Source organism: Dendrobates tinctorius, unplaced genomic scaffold (assembly GCF_039654945.1).
Source record: "Dendrobates tinctorius isolate UK_male_01 unplaced genomic scaffold, ASM3965494v1 ptg000057l, whole genome shotgun sequence".
Taxonomy (NCBI): domain Eukaryota; kingdom Metazoa; phylum Chordata; class Amphibia; order Anura; family Dendrobatidae; genus Dendrobates; species Dendrobates tinctorius.
In genome coordinates, this window is record NW_027361725.1 from 7,938,779 (window position 1) to 7,956,119 (window position 17,341).

Below are 17,341 nucleotides of genomic sequence, written 5' to 3' on the forward strand. Positions count from 1 at the left end.
TCTCATCCCTTATCCGCAAAGGAGCTAACCCTAATGCTTGGCCCTCTGAGGCAGAGGATGCCTTCCAATCCTTGAAGCAAGCCTTCGCCACTGCTCCAGCGCTTCATCGTCCTGAGGTTAGTAAACCTTTCACTCTCGAGGTAGACGCATCCTCTACCGGGGCCGATGCAGTCCTCTTGCAGGTCTTCTTCTGGATGCCTAGTCACCTGTGGCTTCTTTTCTAAAGTATTCTCCCCGACTGAGCAAAATTGCTCCATTGGTGATAAAGAACTGTTGGCCATTAAGTTGGCCTTGGAAGAATGGAGATACTTACTAGAAGGTGCCATACATCCGTTCAAGATCTTCACGGACCATAAGAACCTGGTGTACATTTAAACTGCACAAAGCCTCAATCCCCGGCAAGCCAGGTGTTCCCAGGCAAGCTTTGTTCTTCACCCGCTTTGACTCTGAACTCTAGTTTCGGCCCGGCGATAAAGACGTTAAAGCGGATGCGTTATCAAGATCCTTCCAGTCGTCTGATACCAAAGAGGAACCTTCTCATATCATCGACCCGTCCAAGATAATTACCGTGGCTCCTGTCAAGTTGACCACGTTACTTCCAGGAAGAACCTTTGTGGCTGAGAACTGAAACAAGTGTTAAACTGGGGACAAGAAAGCCGGCCACGTTGGTGTAAAGAAGACTCTTTCCCTGATTTCCCACTACTATTGGTGGCCATCCCTCTCCCAGGATGTCAAAGACTTTGTGGCCTCCTGTGCCCAAAACAAGGTACCCAGACATCCACCTTCCGGCCTGCTGCTTCCTCTTCCAGTAGCAGCATATAGCCATGGTTTTTATCACTGATCTGCCTTGTCCCTCCGGTTGTACTGCGATCCTGGTGGTTGTAGACGGATTCTCAAAGATGGCCCATTTCATTCCTCTTCCCGGTCTACCCTCTGCTCCCGAAATTGGTGAAGATTTTCATTTCCCACATCTTCAGAATTCACGGCTTTCCTCTACATATCGTGTCAGACAGAGGGGTTCAATTCACCTCCCGGTTTTGGAGAGCTCTTTGTGGACTCATGAAGGTGACACTGGATTTTTCTTCTGCCTATCACCCCCAAACCAATAGGCAGGTGGAACATACCAACCAAATCCTTACATCTCATCTCCAGCACTTTTCAAATGCTCATCTGAACGACTGGGTCAGTTTACTTCCTTGGGCTGAGTTTGCCTACAATAACCACTCCAGTGAATCGTCCACCAAGCCTCCATTCTTCATAGTCTTTGGACAGCATGCCAGTGTGCCTCTACCAGTACTTCCTGTCTCGGGCGTGCCTGCGGCCGACTTTCTGTCCGTGGAGTTCTCCAGGGTATGGCAGGAGACCAAAACCGCTCGAGAAAGCACAAGACAGGATTAAATAACATGCTGAGAAGAGGCGCCTGGACGCTCCTCCTTATCTCCCAGGTGACAAGGTGTGGCTTTCCTCCAGATACATTCGCCTTAAGGTACCTTCTTACAACCTGTGTCCCCTTTACACTGGTCCTTTTGAGGTCCTCAGGCATATTAATGATGTAGCGTACAAGCTGAAGTTACCCGCCTCGCTCCGCATTCCCAATTTCTTTCATGTGTCCCTCCTCAAACCCGTGGAACTCAATCGATTCCATCCTTCTCCAGGCCACACACACCCTAGCCTGTTGGCATGGGGGATGAGTTTGAGGAGAATATTCTGGCCCTGAAGAAAGGTGATGGGAACCCAGGGATAATATCCACGCTCCCCAGATTTTGTCTAAGTTCTTTTCCAGCCTTAGAAAGAGGGGGCGTACTCTCACACCGCTCTCACCCGGGGGTGGGACCCCGCGCCCGACGTCACCACGGCCGCTCCGAGGGTCCCGTCGGGTGCACACGCACACCTCTCGCACTTAGTTCCATGGCTGCCCAACGTTGCTAGTGCATATGTATGTCCTTCTCGGCTCTGACTGCAGCCACGTCAACTCTATGGTCCTTGAGGACCTGACCCGGAAGTCCCTGCGCTCGTACCCTATATCAGGCTACCTCATCCTATGGGAGGTGCCTGATTATTGTTGTGCTTCCTGGCTTGGTCTGTTTTGTCCTTGCTTGGCTGCGCGCTGTATTCGGGTCCTCTGCCTTGAGCTCCGTGCCTGTAATCTGCCTTGTGCTCTGTGCCTGTACTCTGCCTTGCCTCCTAGCACATGTTATGTTCCTGCACTCTGTCTTGCTGTGCTCCTTAGCACACGCTCAGCTCCTGCCTTGTGTCCTGTCATGCTCATCACACCTTCTGCCTAGCTTTGCACTCAGGCGTGCTTCACTGTACGCGCTCTGTCTATCCTGCACTCAGGCGTGCTTCCCAGCACGTGCTCTCTCTAACCTGTTACTCAGGCGTGCTCCTTTGCACGCGCCCTGCTTTGCTCGCACCCTTGTATTGTCCTGTACCCTCTGTGCTTCCGTACACTCGCCCTGTACTGTCCTATACCAGTGATGGCGAACCTATGGCACGCATCCAGAGAGGGCACGCAGAGCCCTCTCAGCTGGCACGCGGCCTCGCCTCACTGCTCCAGAGCTGCAGCTTCCTGCCTCTCGCTTCCTCTCACTAATTGAGCGGCCGCAGAGCTGAATGATGATGTCATCCAGCCGCGCTGCTCAATGTGAGAGAGGCAGGAAGCTGCCGGCGCGCGGAGAGGTGAGTGTGGCCGCTGGTGTGTGTGTGGTGTGTGTGAAGGGGAGAGGGCCAATGATGGGAGTGATGGGGAGAGGGCCAATGATGGGAGTGATGGGGAAAGGGCCAATGATGGGAGTGATGGGGAAAGGGCCAATGATGGGAGTGATAGGGCGAATGATGGGAGTGATGGGGAGAGGGCCAATGATGGGAGTGATAGGGCCAATGATGGAAGTGGGCCAATGATAGGAGTGATGGGGAGAGGGCTAATCATGGGAGTGATGGGGAGAGGGCAATGATGGGAATGATTGGGAGAGGGCAATTTCTACATGAACGGGATCATAATGGGGCATATTTCTGCATGAAGGAGATCATAATGGGGCATATTTCTGCATGATGGGAGTAATGGGGAAAGGGCCAATGATGGGAGTGATAGGGCCAATGATGGGAGTGATGGGGAGAGGGCTAATCATGGGAGTGATGGGGAGAGGGCTAATCATGGGAGTGATGGGGAGAGGGCTAATGATGGGAGTGATGGGGAGAGGGCTAATGATGGGAGTGATGGGGAGAGGGCTAATGATGGGAGTGATGGGGAGAGGGCTAATGATGGGAGTGATGGGGAGAGGGCTAATGATGGGAGTGATGGGGAGAGGGCTAATGATGGGAGTGATGGGGAGAGGGCTAATGATGGGAGTGATGGGGAGAGGGCTAATGATGGGAGTGATGGGGAGAGGGCTAATGATGGGAGTGATGGGGAGAGGGCTAATGATGGGAGTGATGGGGAGAGGGCTAATGATGGGAGTGATGGGGAGAGGGCTAATGATGGGAGTGATGGGGAGAGGGCTAATGATGGGAGTGATGGGGAGAGGGCTAATGATGGGAGTGATGGGGAGAGGGCTAATGATGGGAGTGATGGGGAGAGGGCTAATGATGGGAGTGATGGGGAGAGGGCAATGATGGGAGTGATGGGGAGAGGGCAATTTCTACATGAACGGGATCATGATGGGGCATATTTCTGCATGGAGATCATGATGGGGCATATTTCTGCATGGAGGAGATCATAATGGGGCATATTTCTGCATGAAGGAGATCATGATGGGGCATATTTCTGCATGAAGGAGATCATGATGGGGCATATTTCTGCATGAAGGAGATCATAATGGGGCATATTTCTGCATGAAGGAGATCATAATGGGGCATATTTCTGCATGAAGGAGATCATAATGGGGCATATTTCTGCATGAAGGAGATCATAATGGGGCATATTTCTGCATGACGGGAGTAATGAGGAAAGGGCCAATGATGGGAGTGATAGGGCCAATGATGGGAGTGATGGGGAGAGGGCCAATGATGGGAGTGATGGGGAGAGGGCTAATCATGGGAGTGATTGGGAGGGGGCAATTTCTACATGAACGGGATCATGATGGGGCATATTTCGGCATGAAGATCATAATGGGGCATATTTCTGCATGAAGGGGATCATGATGGGGCATATTTCTAAATGAAGGGGCTCATGATGGGGCATATTTCAGCATGAAGGGGCTCATGATGGGGCATATTTCAGCATGAAGGGGATCATGATGGGGCATATTTCAGCATGAAGGGGATCATGATGGGGCATATTACTACAAGGGGGATCATGATGGGGCATATTACTACAAGAAGGGGATCATGATGGGGCATATTACTACAAGAAGGGGATCATGATGGGGCATTTGGCACTTCGTCATAAATAATTGGGTTTTAGGTTGCAGTTTGGGCATTCGGTCTCAAAAGTTCGCCATCATTGTCCTATACGTTGCGTGCCCTTGTGTCCACGCTTTGCACGCTGTTTTCTGCACACTGCCTGTTGCATCCTGCAAACACACTCATTCGTGTCTCCTGTGAGCTGGCCACCTGGTTCCAGCAGTCGTGGCGCCTTACCCCCTTGGGCCTGCCCCTGACACTCCCTTTATAGGGGTTGGTCCTCACTAGGTCAGTTCGCCCTGGGTGGGTTGGTGCCACGACCCAGAGGGTCCACTCCAGGAGTCGGCACAAAACCCAAGACAAACATAATGACCACATACCCTGCTATAAGTAAAAGCAATAGTGCATATAAATAACATTGGGACTTTGAAAATACAGTTTTTGATTAAAAAACAAAACAAAAGCCATCCCACCACCTGGGTATCCATATTTGGGAGCCGGTCCTGCTTGGCCCTTATTCACATTGATGTCACTTTGACACACAAAAAGGTTTTAATGCTAGAGGTCTGCCACGGTTTATGTACACTTTGTTGCGGTGGGATGGCTTGGTTTTTTTTTATTTTTTAAACAAATATGGTGTTTACCAAGTACCCCATTTATTTATATGGACTACTTCTTTTACTTACATCAGGGTATATGGTCATTTGGTTTGTGTCTTGGGTTTTATCTGTTTAATGGCCAGTGTGAACAGGCTACTAGTTTGCATGTATACCAACTTACTGCATATTCCAGTTCATTGTTCTTGTAAGTAAAAGTGACGTTAAGGCCCGTTTCAGACATCAGTTTTTTCTGTCAGTCTAAATCCGCCAAAATAGCGGAAAATGGATCCGCAGGCGGACTGACAAACGGGGGACAGCGGATCGGCGGATGTACGGATCCGCCGATGGTAAAAATTTAAAGGAACCGCGGCTGGGAATAAAGAAAAAAAAATAAATCAAAAATTAATACCGGGCAATGTAGTGGTATCCGCGGGATGTGGGTGAGTAGCGATGGCATGAGGGAGGAGATCGCGCAGTAGCGATCGCACGATGGCATGAGGGAGATCGCGCAGTATCGCGCGATGGCATGAGGGAGATCGCGCGATGCGAGATCGGGCGACAAATGGAGGAGGCAGGAGAGAGAGATTTTCATCTAGCAGCCAGACAGAATTGCGGGTTAAAATCCGGAGGGAGAAAAAAACGTTACAGGGTCCGTTTGGTCAGGTCAGTGGACGCCAAAATATTGGCGGATCCGCAAAAATGCGGATGCTACGGATGGCCATCAGTCAAAATCCGCCGATAATGAAAGTCAATGGGGGAAAAACGGATCCGCAAAGAAAAATGGCGGATCCGTTTTTTTCCAAAACGGCGGATTTTGACTGATGGTCACAAACGGATGTGTGAAACAGGCCTTAATTATTGCAAAAGTATTCCAGAGGTCCATAACGCTGAACTCATTAAGAGGCGATCATCTCTTAATGAATGTGGAACATTTTACACAAGTGGACTCTGGATATAAAAATAAGCCAGTCTTGATGAATTGCCCCTTCTGACATTGATTACTAGTAGAGTTGAGCAAATTCCCTCTTATTCGGCAAGCTATAGCGCTTACAGAATAAGCTGCAGCGGGACCCCGGCTACCTGGATCGCTCCGGCTGATCAGGGCCGCAGCTGCATGTGTCGCTGCTGTGTCACAGTCACAGCAAAAGCATGGAGAGCCTGACTGACACAGCCGTGACACATGCTGCTGCGGTGCCGATCGGTCAGCAAGATCCAGGAAGCCAGGTTTCCTCTATAGCTTATTTGGCAAGTGCTATAGCTTGCAGAATAAGAGGCAACCCAAACAAATTCGCTCAACTCTAATGACTAGCATCTTTGTCAGATCAGTTGGTGGTCTGCACCCCGATCAGCTGTTAATACCTCTGATCTTAGCGAAACACCACAACTTTGTGGCGCATCCAGGTACTGCAGCTCAGATCACATTCACTTGAATAGGAGCTGAGCTGCAGCACGGGAGATCATCCACTGTCCAGTATACGGAGCAATTCTGGCTCTGCATCATGGTTATAACCAGGCGCCCAAAGAGCTGATTGCGTGGGGTGCTGTGTGTTACACCACTAGTGATCTGACATTGATGACCCATCTTAGGCACAAGTCGTCAAGCTGAAAATAGTGGCCAATCCCTTTTAAAATTATACAGTGATAAAGCGATATATAAAACCAGAAACTCTCTTTAACCCCTCACACGCTGATCACTTACCGCAGTTTTTCACGGATCTGATGGAAATAATAGAAATCGGGTCATCTGTTTAAGACTATTGAAAATTTATTACATCTGTTAAGAACACAGATACGAAGCACAGTAAAAGGCCACAAGACGGGAAATGAACGTGGCTCTTAGACAGCTGTACAAACACTGTGGAAACCTGATAAGTCATGTGACATCCCACGCCGTCTGTACAAAAGGAGAAAAAAAAATGTCCACTGCCAAGACGGATTCTCACCATCGATATCAAATTTAGCGGAAAGGTCTTCCATAGGGGAAGTTACATTATCCTCCCTTTACCCTCCCCCCTCCATGCATCACTGACCGCCCTCCCCCCATTATTATAGAATACGACGGATCCAGCATTAATAAGGCAGAGCTGGAAGAAATAGTGGAATCACAAAACTTCACTTTCCAGAGATTAATGGGGTTTCGGATCTGAATAAACATTTGCACAGAACAAAAGTAGGGCAATAAAGTGCACCGTATTACCTGTACACAGCGCTGGTGACCAAACTGTGCCACCGAACAATGCAGTGCCCGCCCGATACAGGTGACATGTCCATTTTACTATCTCATCCTGAAGAACTCATCTATATACAAAGTGCAAGGACTGAATATTTGCTAAAATAAATATTTTCCTTTAACCCATTGCATGCCACACGCAGATCGGGGTGGGGGACTAAAACTTTGTGAAATAAAAAATATTCAGTTTAACAGAGAAAAACAGCCATTGATGGGGGTCGTATTAAATCGTACATTCATACCAGAGAGGACTATTCGATAGAAAAAGGCAACTCATCAGCAGAATCTGCTAAAGTAAAGGAAAAAGGCACAATCTGAATGCTCCGCAAGCGTAACCTGGGGTCTGCAGAGAAATTAACACTAGTATGAGGAATCGACGTGGTAGAAGTGTGAAGGCAGCTGACATTTACTGGTGTGAACCCTGCCCATCGCTATTGCACTCTGGTGTCAGCTATACAGCGGCGGATGCCACACTGGTCATAGTAAATGTGCTCTCTGGTAGAGGAAAACGATCACCGTCCTGACAATCAGGTTGTGTGTGAGCAGCTTTATTCAGGGGAAACCATACTTTCAGCTCACAAACATAACATACGAATGTAGCAGAGCCGAGTCTGTCATGCCAGGTTGTGCTCCACTGCTTCAGTGCAGACACTGGGTCCACCATGACAATGCACCACACAGTGGTTTTCTGCAATTAAAGCTTTAAAGGGTTGTCCAGGGCAAAAACACCAGATGGATATTTATGAGCCATCCTACTGTTGAGGGTCCGACACATGATGCCCCTCCCACCCATCAGCTAACATGGGAACTGCAATACCTGCCACTATAGTGTATGGAGCCATGCTGTTCCTAATCCGGTGTCTGCGGGACCTGGTAGCTGATTGAGAGGGTGCCATGCGTCGGATCCCCACTGATCTGACACCGATGACCTGTCCCTGAGATAAGTCAATAACTATTCAAAGAGATATTCAGAAATGGCAGAATGGTGGGTCACACCACTAAGACCACCAACTACTATGTGTTCTCCATACACTTCAATGCTGGGGGAATGGCATTTGTTCAAGTCTCTCTCAGCTGAAATCTATGGAAGATACGGAAAAAATACTGAGCAAGTAGTCCTGGCCTTTCCTATAAATTCTCATAGACCTATATGGAAAGGGCAGTGCCCAGCTACCTCTCCACCAAGGTAAATGGGGCCAGGCAGGAATGAGCCAAAAAGCCTGTGGACCCCAGCATCTATCAGACTGTTCTTGCATATCCTACAGATGGGAACAGGGTTTTTGGTTACTCAAAATCTGATTCTCAGAGCCTTCATTGGAAAACCATGGGTGTATGCTGCTGCCACTAGGAGACTGACACTATGCACAAAAAAGCTCCTCTGCAGTGTACACCCCACCAACTGGCACTAGGTTAATCAGTTAGTGAGAAAAGAAAGCAGTAGGAGAAGCAACATGTAAAAGAGAAAGAAAACACACAACTCAAACTGTAACAATATAATACAGTAAACAGAGCAGTTAAACTTGGGCGGGTGCTGTGTTCCCAAAATGAAGGCTCTGAGAAACAGATTTTATGGTGAATAACCAAAAATCCTGTTTTTTCTATCGCTTCATTGGGGGACACAGGAAACCATGGGACATCCGTCCCAAAGCGGTCCATGGGGAGGGAACAGCAGAAACTCCATTCAGGTCAGAGAACCCATGACTGCTGCCTGCAAGATCCATCTACCTAAGCTGGCATCCGCCTAAGTGTAGGTATGGACCCTGTAAAATTTGGCAAACATGTGGATGGAGGACCGGGTTGCCACTCTGCAGAGATGCAGTTCGTAGGTCCTATGGCCTACAGCCAGGAGGCATCCACTGCCCGAGTAGACAGCCTTAAACCCAGGAGAAAGCGCTTTGCTCTGACCCGCTATGCCTCCAAATTGCCATCCGAATCCAGTGACCAATCGTTGCCCTGGAGGCTGGAAGGTCTCTATGCGCACCCTTCAGGAAAAACAAAGAAAGGGTCCATCTTCTGAGCGAAGGTTGGCCTTACATCACCCTGATCAGGTCTAACCTGACGAGAGAACGCTACAGAGGAGGAGTCAGAGCCGGACGAAAAGGAAGGAAGCATAAAATCCTCATTTGGGTGAAAGTGGAACACCAAGCTGGTAAGGAAAGATGGTATTAAGTTGCAAAGCCACCTTACTCTGGTGAGAAAAAATAGAAAAAAAGGGAGGCGACAGGAAAGAGCCACCAACTCTGAGACGCGCTTAATGGAGGCAATACAACACCCCGTTTAAGACAGAGCTTTCTCGAAGTGGTTCAAAGTGCAAATTCCTAAGGGCCACCAGGACTAGTTGAGGTCCCAGGAGTCCAATACAGGGGCGCAGCATGCGCCACCAAGAGTTCTGGTGAAAGATAGGTCCTTGGGAAACAAGATCCAGTCTGACTGGGAGCCTACAAGGGGCAAGAAGACTGACGACTTCTGTGAAACATGACCCCCTGGGCCAATCCAGTGCTAAGAGAAACCGGCACCCCCTGAAAACAGGAATTCGAGAACGATGAACGGCCTTCCCTGGCCTAGAAAAAGGACGGAGCCATGATGAGAATGTCGGATAGGTATGGGAAGAGCACTGGACCTCTAATCTAAGAATGAGCTTTTAAAACAGCTGCCACAATTCTATGAAGATCCCGGGAGTGGTCGTGGGCCCGAAAGGGAAGGTGACAAACTGAAAATGGTCCTGCCCACACCAAAACGCAGGAGTCTCTGATGCCTTGAAGAAGTAAGGACATGGATAATGGCTTCCATGGAGAACAATAACTCATGCGGTCCCAAGGAAGCAATTAATGAACAAAGATTCCATCCTGAAATGACAAAGACTGACTCCTTTTGTTCAGCAATCTTAGATCCAGGATGGGTCATGCAGAGGAAAATCTGCCAGGACTTGTCCTGGGAAATCTACCCTGCGTGTTACAGAAGCGCTGGGGAGGATTTAAAGGAAACCCTTTTCCTATCCTGGCGAGCCTGTGGCCTCTCTTGGTGGGAGAAAGCCTCCATCAAAGAGAAACATTGAGGGGGGCAGAAAGTACCGAAACTGACACCTCAAAGGAGGACAGCGGGGTTTGGCCTGGGGCAGGAGAAAGCTTGACCCTCCGGTGGCCTAATTAATAATTTGGTCCAGCTTGGAGCCAAATAGATGGGAACTCTGGAAAGGCAAGTTAGTAAGAGACTTCTGTAAGGATAAGTCCACCTGCTACGCCTTAAGCCAAATGGTCCAGCGGATAGCCACTATATTGCTTGACGCCAGAGCAGCAGCATCCAGGGAGGCGGATATTATGTATTTCCCTGCATGAGCAATTTGGTCTGCGAGGTCAGCAGATTCCTCTGGTCGGGCTCCAGAAAGAATGCTCTGACAGAGCTGCTTAGCCCATGCAGCTATAGACTTTGCCACCCAGGTGGAGACAAAAGCAGGGCACAATGTAGAGGCGACCAGTTCAAAGGCTAACCTTGCGAATGACTCTATGGTCCTGTCATTGGTGTCCTTGAGGGATGCTCCATCCGGAAGAGGAAAGACCGTATTGGTGGACAGTCTGGAAACCGGACGGTACACAGTCGGAGAAGTGGTCCTGTTCCTTGCAAAGTACCTCCTCAAATACCCTACGAGGGGCAAAGCCCTAAGGAGCTGGTCTCGACCGTCTAAACAAAACCGCCTGTTCTGCGCATTCCGTAGTGGTATCCTTAATGTTAAAAGTCTGGTTGACCACCACAACAAGGCTCTGAACCATGTCTCTCCTATAGAGGCCAGGTGAGAATCCGAGTCCGAGAAATCCTCAGACAGTACATCCGAAACCGCCACGGCTGAATATGGGGAAGAGGCTGGGGAAAAAGATGTCTGCTGGCAGAGGCCAGGGGGAGTGAGAGGAAGAACTAGAACAACGCTCCTGCCTCACTCTATTATGGCCGTTGCTGGTAGGCACAGCTGTAATAGATCTAGGCAGGAGCATCCTGCGATCCGCTAGTAATGGATCAGGTAGGAAGGGATAATGCGTCAAGAACTAACACCAGGGTCTACGACACCCTGGTGAGGACTGTGACAGATTACGACAGAGAGGCAGCCCACAATGGGATTAGGGCACCACTCTCTCCTGGGGCAGTGGGGGACACCTGGGTAGCGGGAGGGGGGGGCTGCTGCAGCCGTGACAGAGTGGAGAGGACTGACCTGATGGGAACTTGCATTTACATGAAGAGCAGACAAAATGACTGACAAGAGCAAAGGAAGAAGCAGGAGGGCGAGAGCGCTTCCCTTTAGAGTTAGGCATAAGAAGCAGACCCACTAACTGATGGTGCCAGAAGGTTAAGGGACAGAGAGCTGAGGAGAGTGTCAGTCTGCAGAGTAGAGATACTGACAGGAAAAAGGGCAGGCCCTGAAAAACTGCTCCCAGGCTGTAGTCCAGGAGACAAGCAGGGCAATTACAGAAGGAGATGCAGGTCCTGCAGAGTTGAGTCACCTTCCGGGTCCAGCTGCCGGAAAATGGTGACTGCAGAGAAGAAAGAGTGCTGGCAGAGCCTGAAAGGTGCGCAGATGCCGAGCTGCAAAAGGAGGGGGCGTGAACTGAAAAGCCCACTCACTGAGGCCAGACGGAGGGAGGGAGCTAACCACTGGAGCAAGAGGCAGAAGAAAAACCTCTCACTGGAGCTGGGAAGAGTGAGCGGAGCTATCCGCCGGAGCCAGTAGGATGAGGTGTGTCATCAATATGCGGGAGAAAAGCCCGCCCAAAGATGCCGAGAAGGGGGCGGGGAAAAATTCCGGGACTAGGCCGCGCTGAAGCCGGGCCTAAATTAGAAGCAAAGGCCCCAGGAAAATGTGTGGGCGGCGCAGATATAGCCTTTCCTAGCTAAGAAAGCACAGAATAAGAACCCAGCAGTCAGGGAACTGAAGACTCGGTTACGGAGGACAGTATCGTCATCTCACCGTAAGGTAACCACCAGAATAAAGGTGGAAACAGCCCCCATATAGAGGAAAAAATCCTGAATAAAAAGTTAGGGGATAGAGGGGGTAAGACTCTTCTGTCATTTTCCTCCATCATCCTCTATTCATTATCTTAATCTTTCTTTATCCTCTTATTTCTTCATTACCCAAATATGACAGAGAGAAAGGGAGATGTACCTCTCCATCCTGAGGACATCCGAGAACCTGAGTATGAGGGACGTGCATATCTCTTGAAAAACAGCAGGTTCTGGGGGGTGAGTGGGTAGGAGACGGGGGGCCAGGATGAAGACTTGGATCACCTAAACACTCTTCATGTGTTAGGAGTTGGAGTCCTGCTGACTAGACATATAAGGATACGGGGTGGCAGTACACGCCGTACTCAGTTTCTATGTGGGAGTACAGGGTGACTGTTCAAACTGTTTCCTTCCAGAGGTAAGGGTGAAGGATTCATCTGAAAAAGAAGACACGTTACTGGAAAACGCAGAAAACCAAGGTAGGTATGGGTCTAGTGAAAGACCCGTGTCCACCTCCTACTGATACTACGCTAAACTGATTAACCTAGTGTCGATCGGTGGGGTGTACACTGTGGAGGAGCTAACTTTTTATATTTGCATAGTGTCAGCCTCCTACTGCCAGCAGAATACACCCATGGTTTCCTGTGTTCCCCAATGAAGAGATAGACAAAGCCCCTTTAATCAGAAACAATAAAGTAAACATTAGTGATGAGCGAACATGCTCAGATAACGTCTTACCAGAGCATGCTCGTGTGTTATCAGGGTATGTGGGTCTGCTTGTTTATTAAGAGTCCCTGCGGCTGCATGACTTGCGGCTGTTGGACACAAGACATGCAGGCATTGCATGTTTGTTAGGGAATCCCCATATGTGTTGTGGCTGGAAAACAGCCATAAGACTTGCAACCCTGGGGACTCCAACATAATATAAGCGCACGCCCAATATACGCTGATAATACCCGAGCACGTTCACTCATCACTAGTAACCATAAATTTGTAGACATTTTTACTTAATTTTCATATTTTTAATATTTGCTTCCTGTTAGTGACTTGAAACAAATGCTTACTCACAGATACAGTCTTCTTATTCTGAATTAAAGGAGTTGCCCGGGCACAATCTATAGATGTGTGATAAGTCACCAATAACGGCTCCATGGGGATCCACCAGCACCGATCAGCTTACAACAAATCCAGTGTCTGCTGGATGTAAATGTTAAGCTCTGTTCACTGTGTAGCGGGGGGCTACTGTGTAATACACAACATCGCACTGGTGGTCGAACACCCAGCACCCCTATCGATCCCATATTGCTGACCAATCCCATGGATGGGTCGAGGTTTTCTGCCTGAACAACCCCTTCAAGTCGGATTCACATATCAAATTGTCACAGTGTGCGCAGACTGTGACAAAAGGATGAGGGAATCTCGTCTTAAGTACATCAGCAGGATGTTCCCTATTTCAGAGGTAGCGACGTCCACTGGAAAGACTTTTTCAAGTCATTGACAGCAAGCAGAGGTCTTTAAAATGGAAGAAATTCAGTCTACAAAAAATTGCAACATTCATTACACAACCCCTTTAAATGACAGACTCCATTCTGCTACTCATTGAGAAAAAAAAAGCGTTCCTTCCAAATTATTGTTAAAAGATTGCAGCATGTAAATAACCCATCTGCCAAAAAAAAAAAAAAAAAAAGTAAAATAAACAGCACCCGATGGTCTGCACAAGACAAAGCCGGACAGACGGAGTGACGCTCCCCATCTGTGGAGGATTCACCACGTCTCGTTTTCGGTTTGGAAAGAGAAAGGCCACTTCGTGCATTTGATAACCAAGACATTGAATCCTCCAAATTAGACATTTTCTTTCCCAAAAATTATTTGGCTTGCTGAATGCGCCTGGAATGTGCCGATCCATTTGGAAAGTGAATTGCAAAAATAAAAAAAATTGCAACATGTAAAGGCGGAAAAGGTGGGAGAGTAAGAAGTAGACAGCACTGTGTCCCCAAAACAAGGCAAGGACGCATGGTGTTCCCCTGAGGCAGTAACACGCTGCTTTAGTGTTTGAAGGCCGTAGTGTGGATCATTCCTGCACTCGCTGTTTTGATCAGTAGCACTTTAGTGTAAGAGCGTTATTGTTAACCCCTCCATTACTAAGTGGTAAGTAAAGAAGGGGTTAACAGTGGAAATACAGTGCCTTATGAAAATAAATAAATAAAAAAGCTCATAAAAATACATCGCTGATCCCTATCCAGTGTCGAGGACTTCTGTCGGCTGTAGTCATTGCGGCGTTTCTGCATTCTCCAATAAGGTTAGTCTGTGCAAAGGAGGGTGGGAAAATTCCCTTTTGTAAGTCTTTGGTGGCAGTTTTGGTAGTTGAGGGCTGGAATTCTGCCTCGGAGGGACCGGCGGAGCCGCACATGGAGAGAGGTTGTTGTGGCTGGTGCTGAGCCCACAGCAGCGCCGCAGCGCTCTAGGGGACGGGGTGCTTGGAGGGGTGTTGGGAGAGATGGGGACGGCGTTTGCTTCCCGGAACCAATCCTGGTCTCGGTGGAGACGTCCCAGGGGTGGAGGCTGAAGGTTCAAGGGGCAGTTTATAAAGTGTTCGGGAGGCCTTTGTGGGACAGGAGGTGGAGTGTCAGGAAGAGGATCTCTGGGGGGAGGAGGTGGTGGACTGTGCAGGGGTCCATCAAAGGCTCCGGTATAAGCAGGGACTCGGGGTTGGATCTTTGGAGGTGGAGGAAGTCTGGGTGGAACTGCAGGAGGGTCCTCATCTGATCGAGAGCTCCCCTGAATGACACAGAGAAGAAAAATCAGTATAAATGGAAAACAAGAACAAATATTTCAGTATAGACCGATATTAAAGGGGTCCTTCAAGCTTAGAAAAACCATGTCTGCTTTCTCCCAGAAACACTACTCTGGCCATGGCTTGTGTGATATCGCTGATCAGCTGTGCTGCAGTACCAGACACAACCTGTTGACACGAGAGGAGCCGTCTTCAGAGGAAAGCAGCTATGAATATAAAATATTCTGGACATCTCCTTTTATTACTTATTTAATCCTGGAAGAAAGTAGACAGGCAAAAAAAGCTGGAAATATATGCACTTACACACAACACACACTGGTGCTCCCCTACCAGGATAATTGCCCTTAACCACATGTATTACATGAAGCTATAGAGAGCCCCTGTAAAAGTGAATTCCAAACTTAGGACATCAGAACATACCAAAAATGCCTGACAGATGAGAGTGCTACTGCTGCGTCCCAAAATCATGGCCCCATTAAGTCAGGGAGTGACTGGAGAGGTGGTCGTGAATGTTCGTGTCTCTTTTCATGAGGTAGGAGATACCATAAAGATCTATCATGGGAACAATCCTCTGCAGCTTAGTATACAGATTGTATATTATATAATGGGGTCCTCGTTCGCCAATCTCAGGGCTTTAGGGTTGAAGTTTTAATGTGTAGATTAGGGGAGAACACAAATCATAAAATCCCTACACAAATCACAGGCTGGGCCCTGCTCTGCACTTACAGCGTCTGTACAGCATCATGGCTTCTGCTTATAATGAGATTCATCAAGTTTCCTATATTTGTGTGCTTTGGATTCAGATAGTGTTGTTGTGAAAAAATATACCCCAATATAAACTATCGATGGGTGGGGGGCTCTGTTCTTTGGAATTGATGAATGGTATATTTCTGCAGACACCACTAGGGGGAGCTCAGGATTAATGGATTTGCATAGCTAGTATATAAATAGTATTGAGCTGTATTCTCTATGCAGACACCTAAGAGACACGGCCGACCTGGTGACTACAATCATCACAATGAATTAAGAAATCTGTACTAGAGCATCAGATATCTGGAATACTCCGATGACATTTTCTACCACTACACGGCAGGTAACGGCACATACCGACATACTGTAAGCGTCCGGATCAACTTTCTTACGTGGAGGCAATGGAGGAGGAAGGAGAGGTTCTTCACTTAACCTGTGCAGACTATTACAAGAGCTGAAGAAGGACTCTGCAAAAGACCGAAAATAACAGAGGTGGTCAGCGTGAAATACAGAAACGCATGGACAAGGCCAGCTACGTATGGTATCGCTGGGGTAACAGGTAATTAAAAGGAATCAATAAATCAACAAATAGTCCTTATACCAAGTATACTGGCACTTCATAAATCACAACGATACAAAAAAATGTCAGACTTATGTACTCATATTGCCGAACTGAAGAGACCCAGCAATGATAAAAACACAAAGTTTATTGAAATTGTTTAAAATTACTTAAAAAAGACAAAATGCCAAACAGGAGGAATTAAAACGTCAAAAACGCAACAAACATTATTATCTATATATTATATGGGTAATCCTATACATAAATCCCATATATCCTAGGCAAATAAGCATAAAGTGGCGGCTGAAGGTGCAGACACAATGTTAACTATATGCCGGAAGAAGCGATTGCGAAACGCGCGTTGGAGTAGGGGAGGTCACGCCATGCACTGTCACAGACGCCAGCTTACATGAGGTAATTGTCCCTTTGTACTTTTTCTTTATTGCACTTAGGATTGTTATCCATGATGACGTTAGTTATGCTGATGGGACTGGAGTTTAGCGACTAGGTTTACATATAATTAGCATTACAGCTAATATTGTGTCGGCACCGTTTGTGCACTATAGTATCTAGGTCTACAAGTAATTAGCATATAGTTAACATTGTGTCTGCACCTTCAGCCGCTAATTTATGCTTATTTGCCTAGGATATAATGGATCTATATATAGGATTACCCATATAATATATAGAAAATTTGTTGCGTTTTTGGCGTTTTAATTCCTCCCGCTGAGCATTTTAAGTAATTTTAAACAATTTCAATAAACTTTGTGTTTTTATCATTGCTGGGTCTCTTCAGTTCGGCAATATGAGTACATAAGTCTGACATTTTTTTGTATCTTTCTAATTAAAAGGAAATAGTCAGGTCCCCGGATTGTCCGCAGCTGCTTCCATAGTCAGATAGGTGCAGATTTCCTTTATCTGATCATATTTTATGTAATTAACGAAGGAAGAATCAACTACTAATCTGGAGTGACACATATGTTATGGCAGCAGGACTAGCCCCGCCGGGGCATCTCTTCCTCAGGACTAACCCCGCCAGAACGTCTCTTCCTCAGGACTAGCTCCGCCAGGGTGTTTCTTCC

General features: G+C 47.8%; 1 protein-coding gene across 2 annotated transcripts in view; it reads right to left on the minus strand.

Annotated features, from left to right (window-relative positions):
• Window positions 1-6,687: 6,687 nt before the first annotated feature.
• SOS2 (SOS Ras/Rho guanine nucleotide exchange factor 2) overlaps window positions 6,688-17,341 on the minus strand; it is a 92,563-nt gene continuing 81,909 nt past the window's right edge. For both annotated transcript variants that reach the window (XM_073577719.1, XM_073577720.1), the window contains 2 exons: window positions 16,058-16,167; window positions 6,688-14,934 (listed from right to left, as the gene is read on the minus strand). In XM_073577719.1, the coding sequence (XP_073433820.1) occupies window positions 14,425-14,934; window positions 16,058-16,167 (620 nt within the window). In that variant the 3' untranslated portion in view covers window positions 6,688-14,424. The remainder of the gene's footprint in view (window positions 14,935-16,057; window positions 16,168-17,341) is intronic.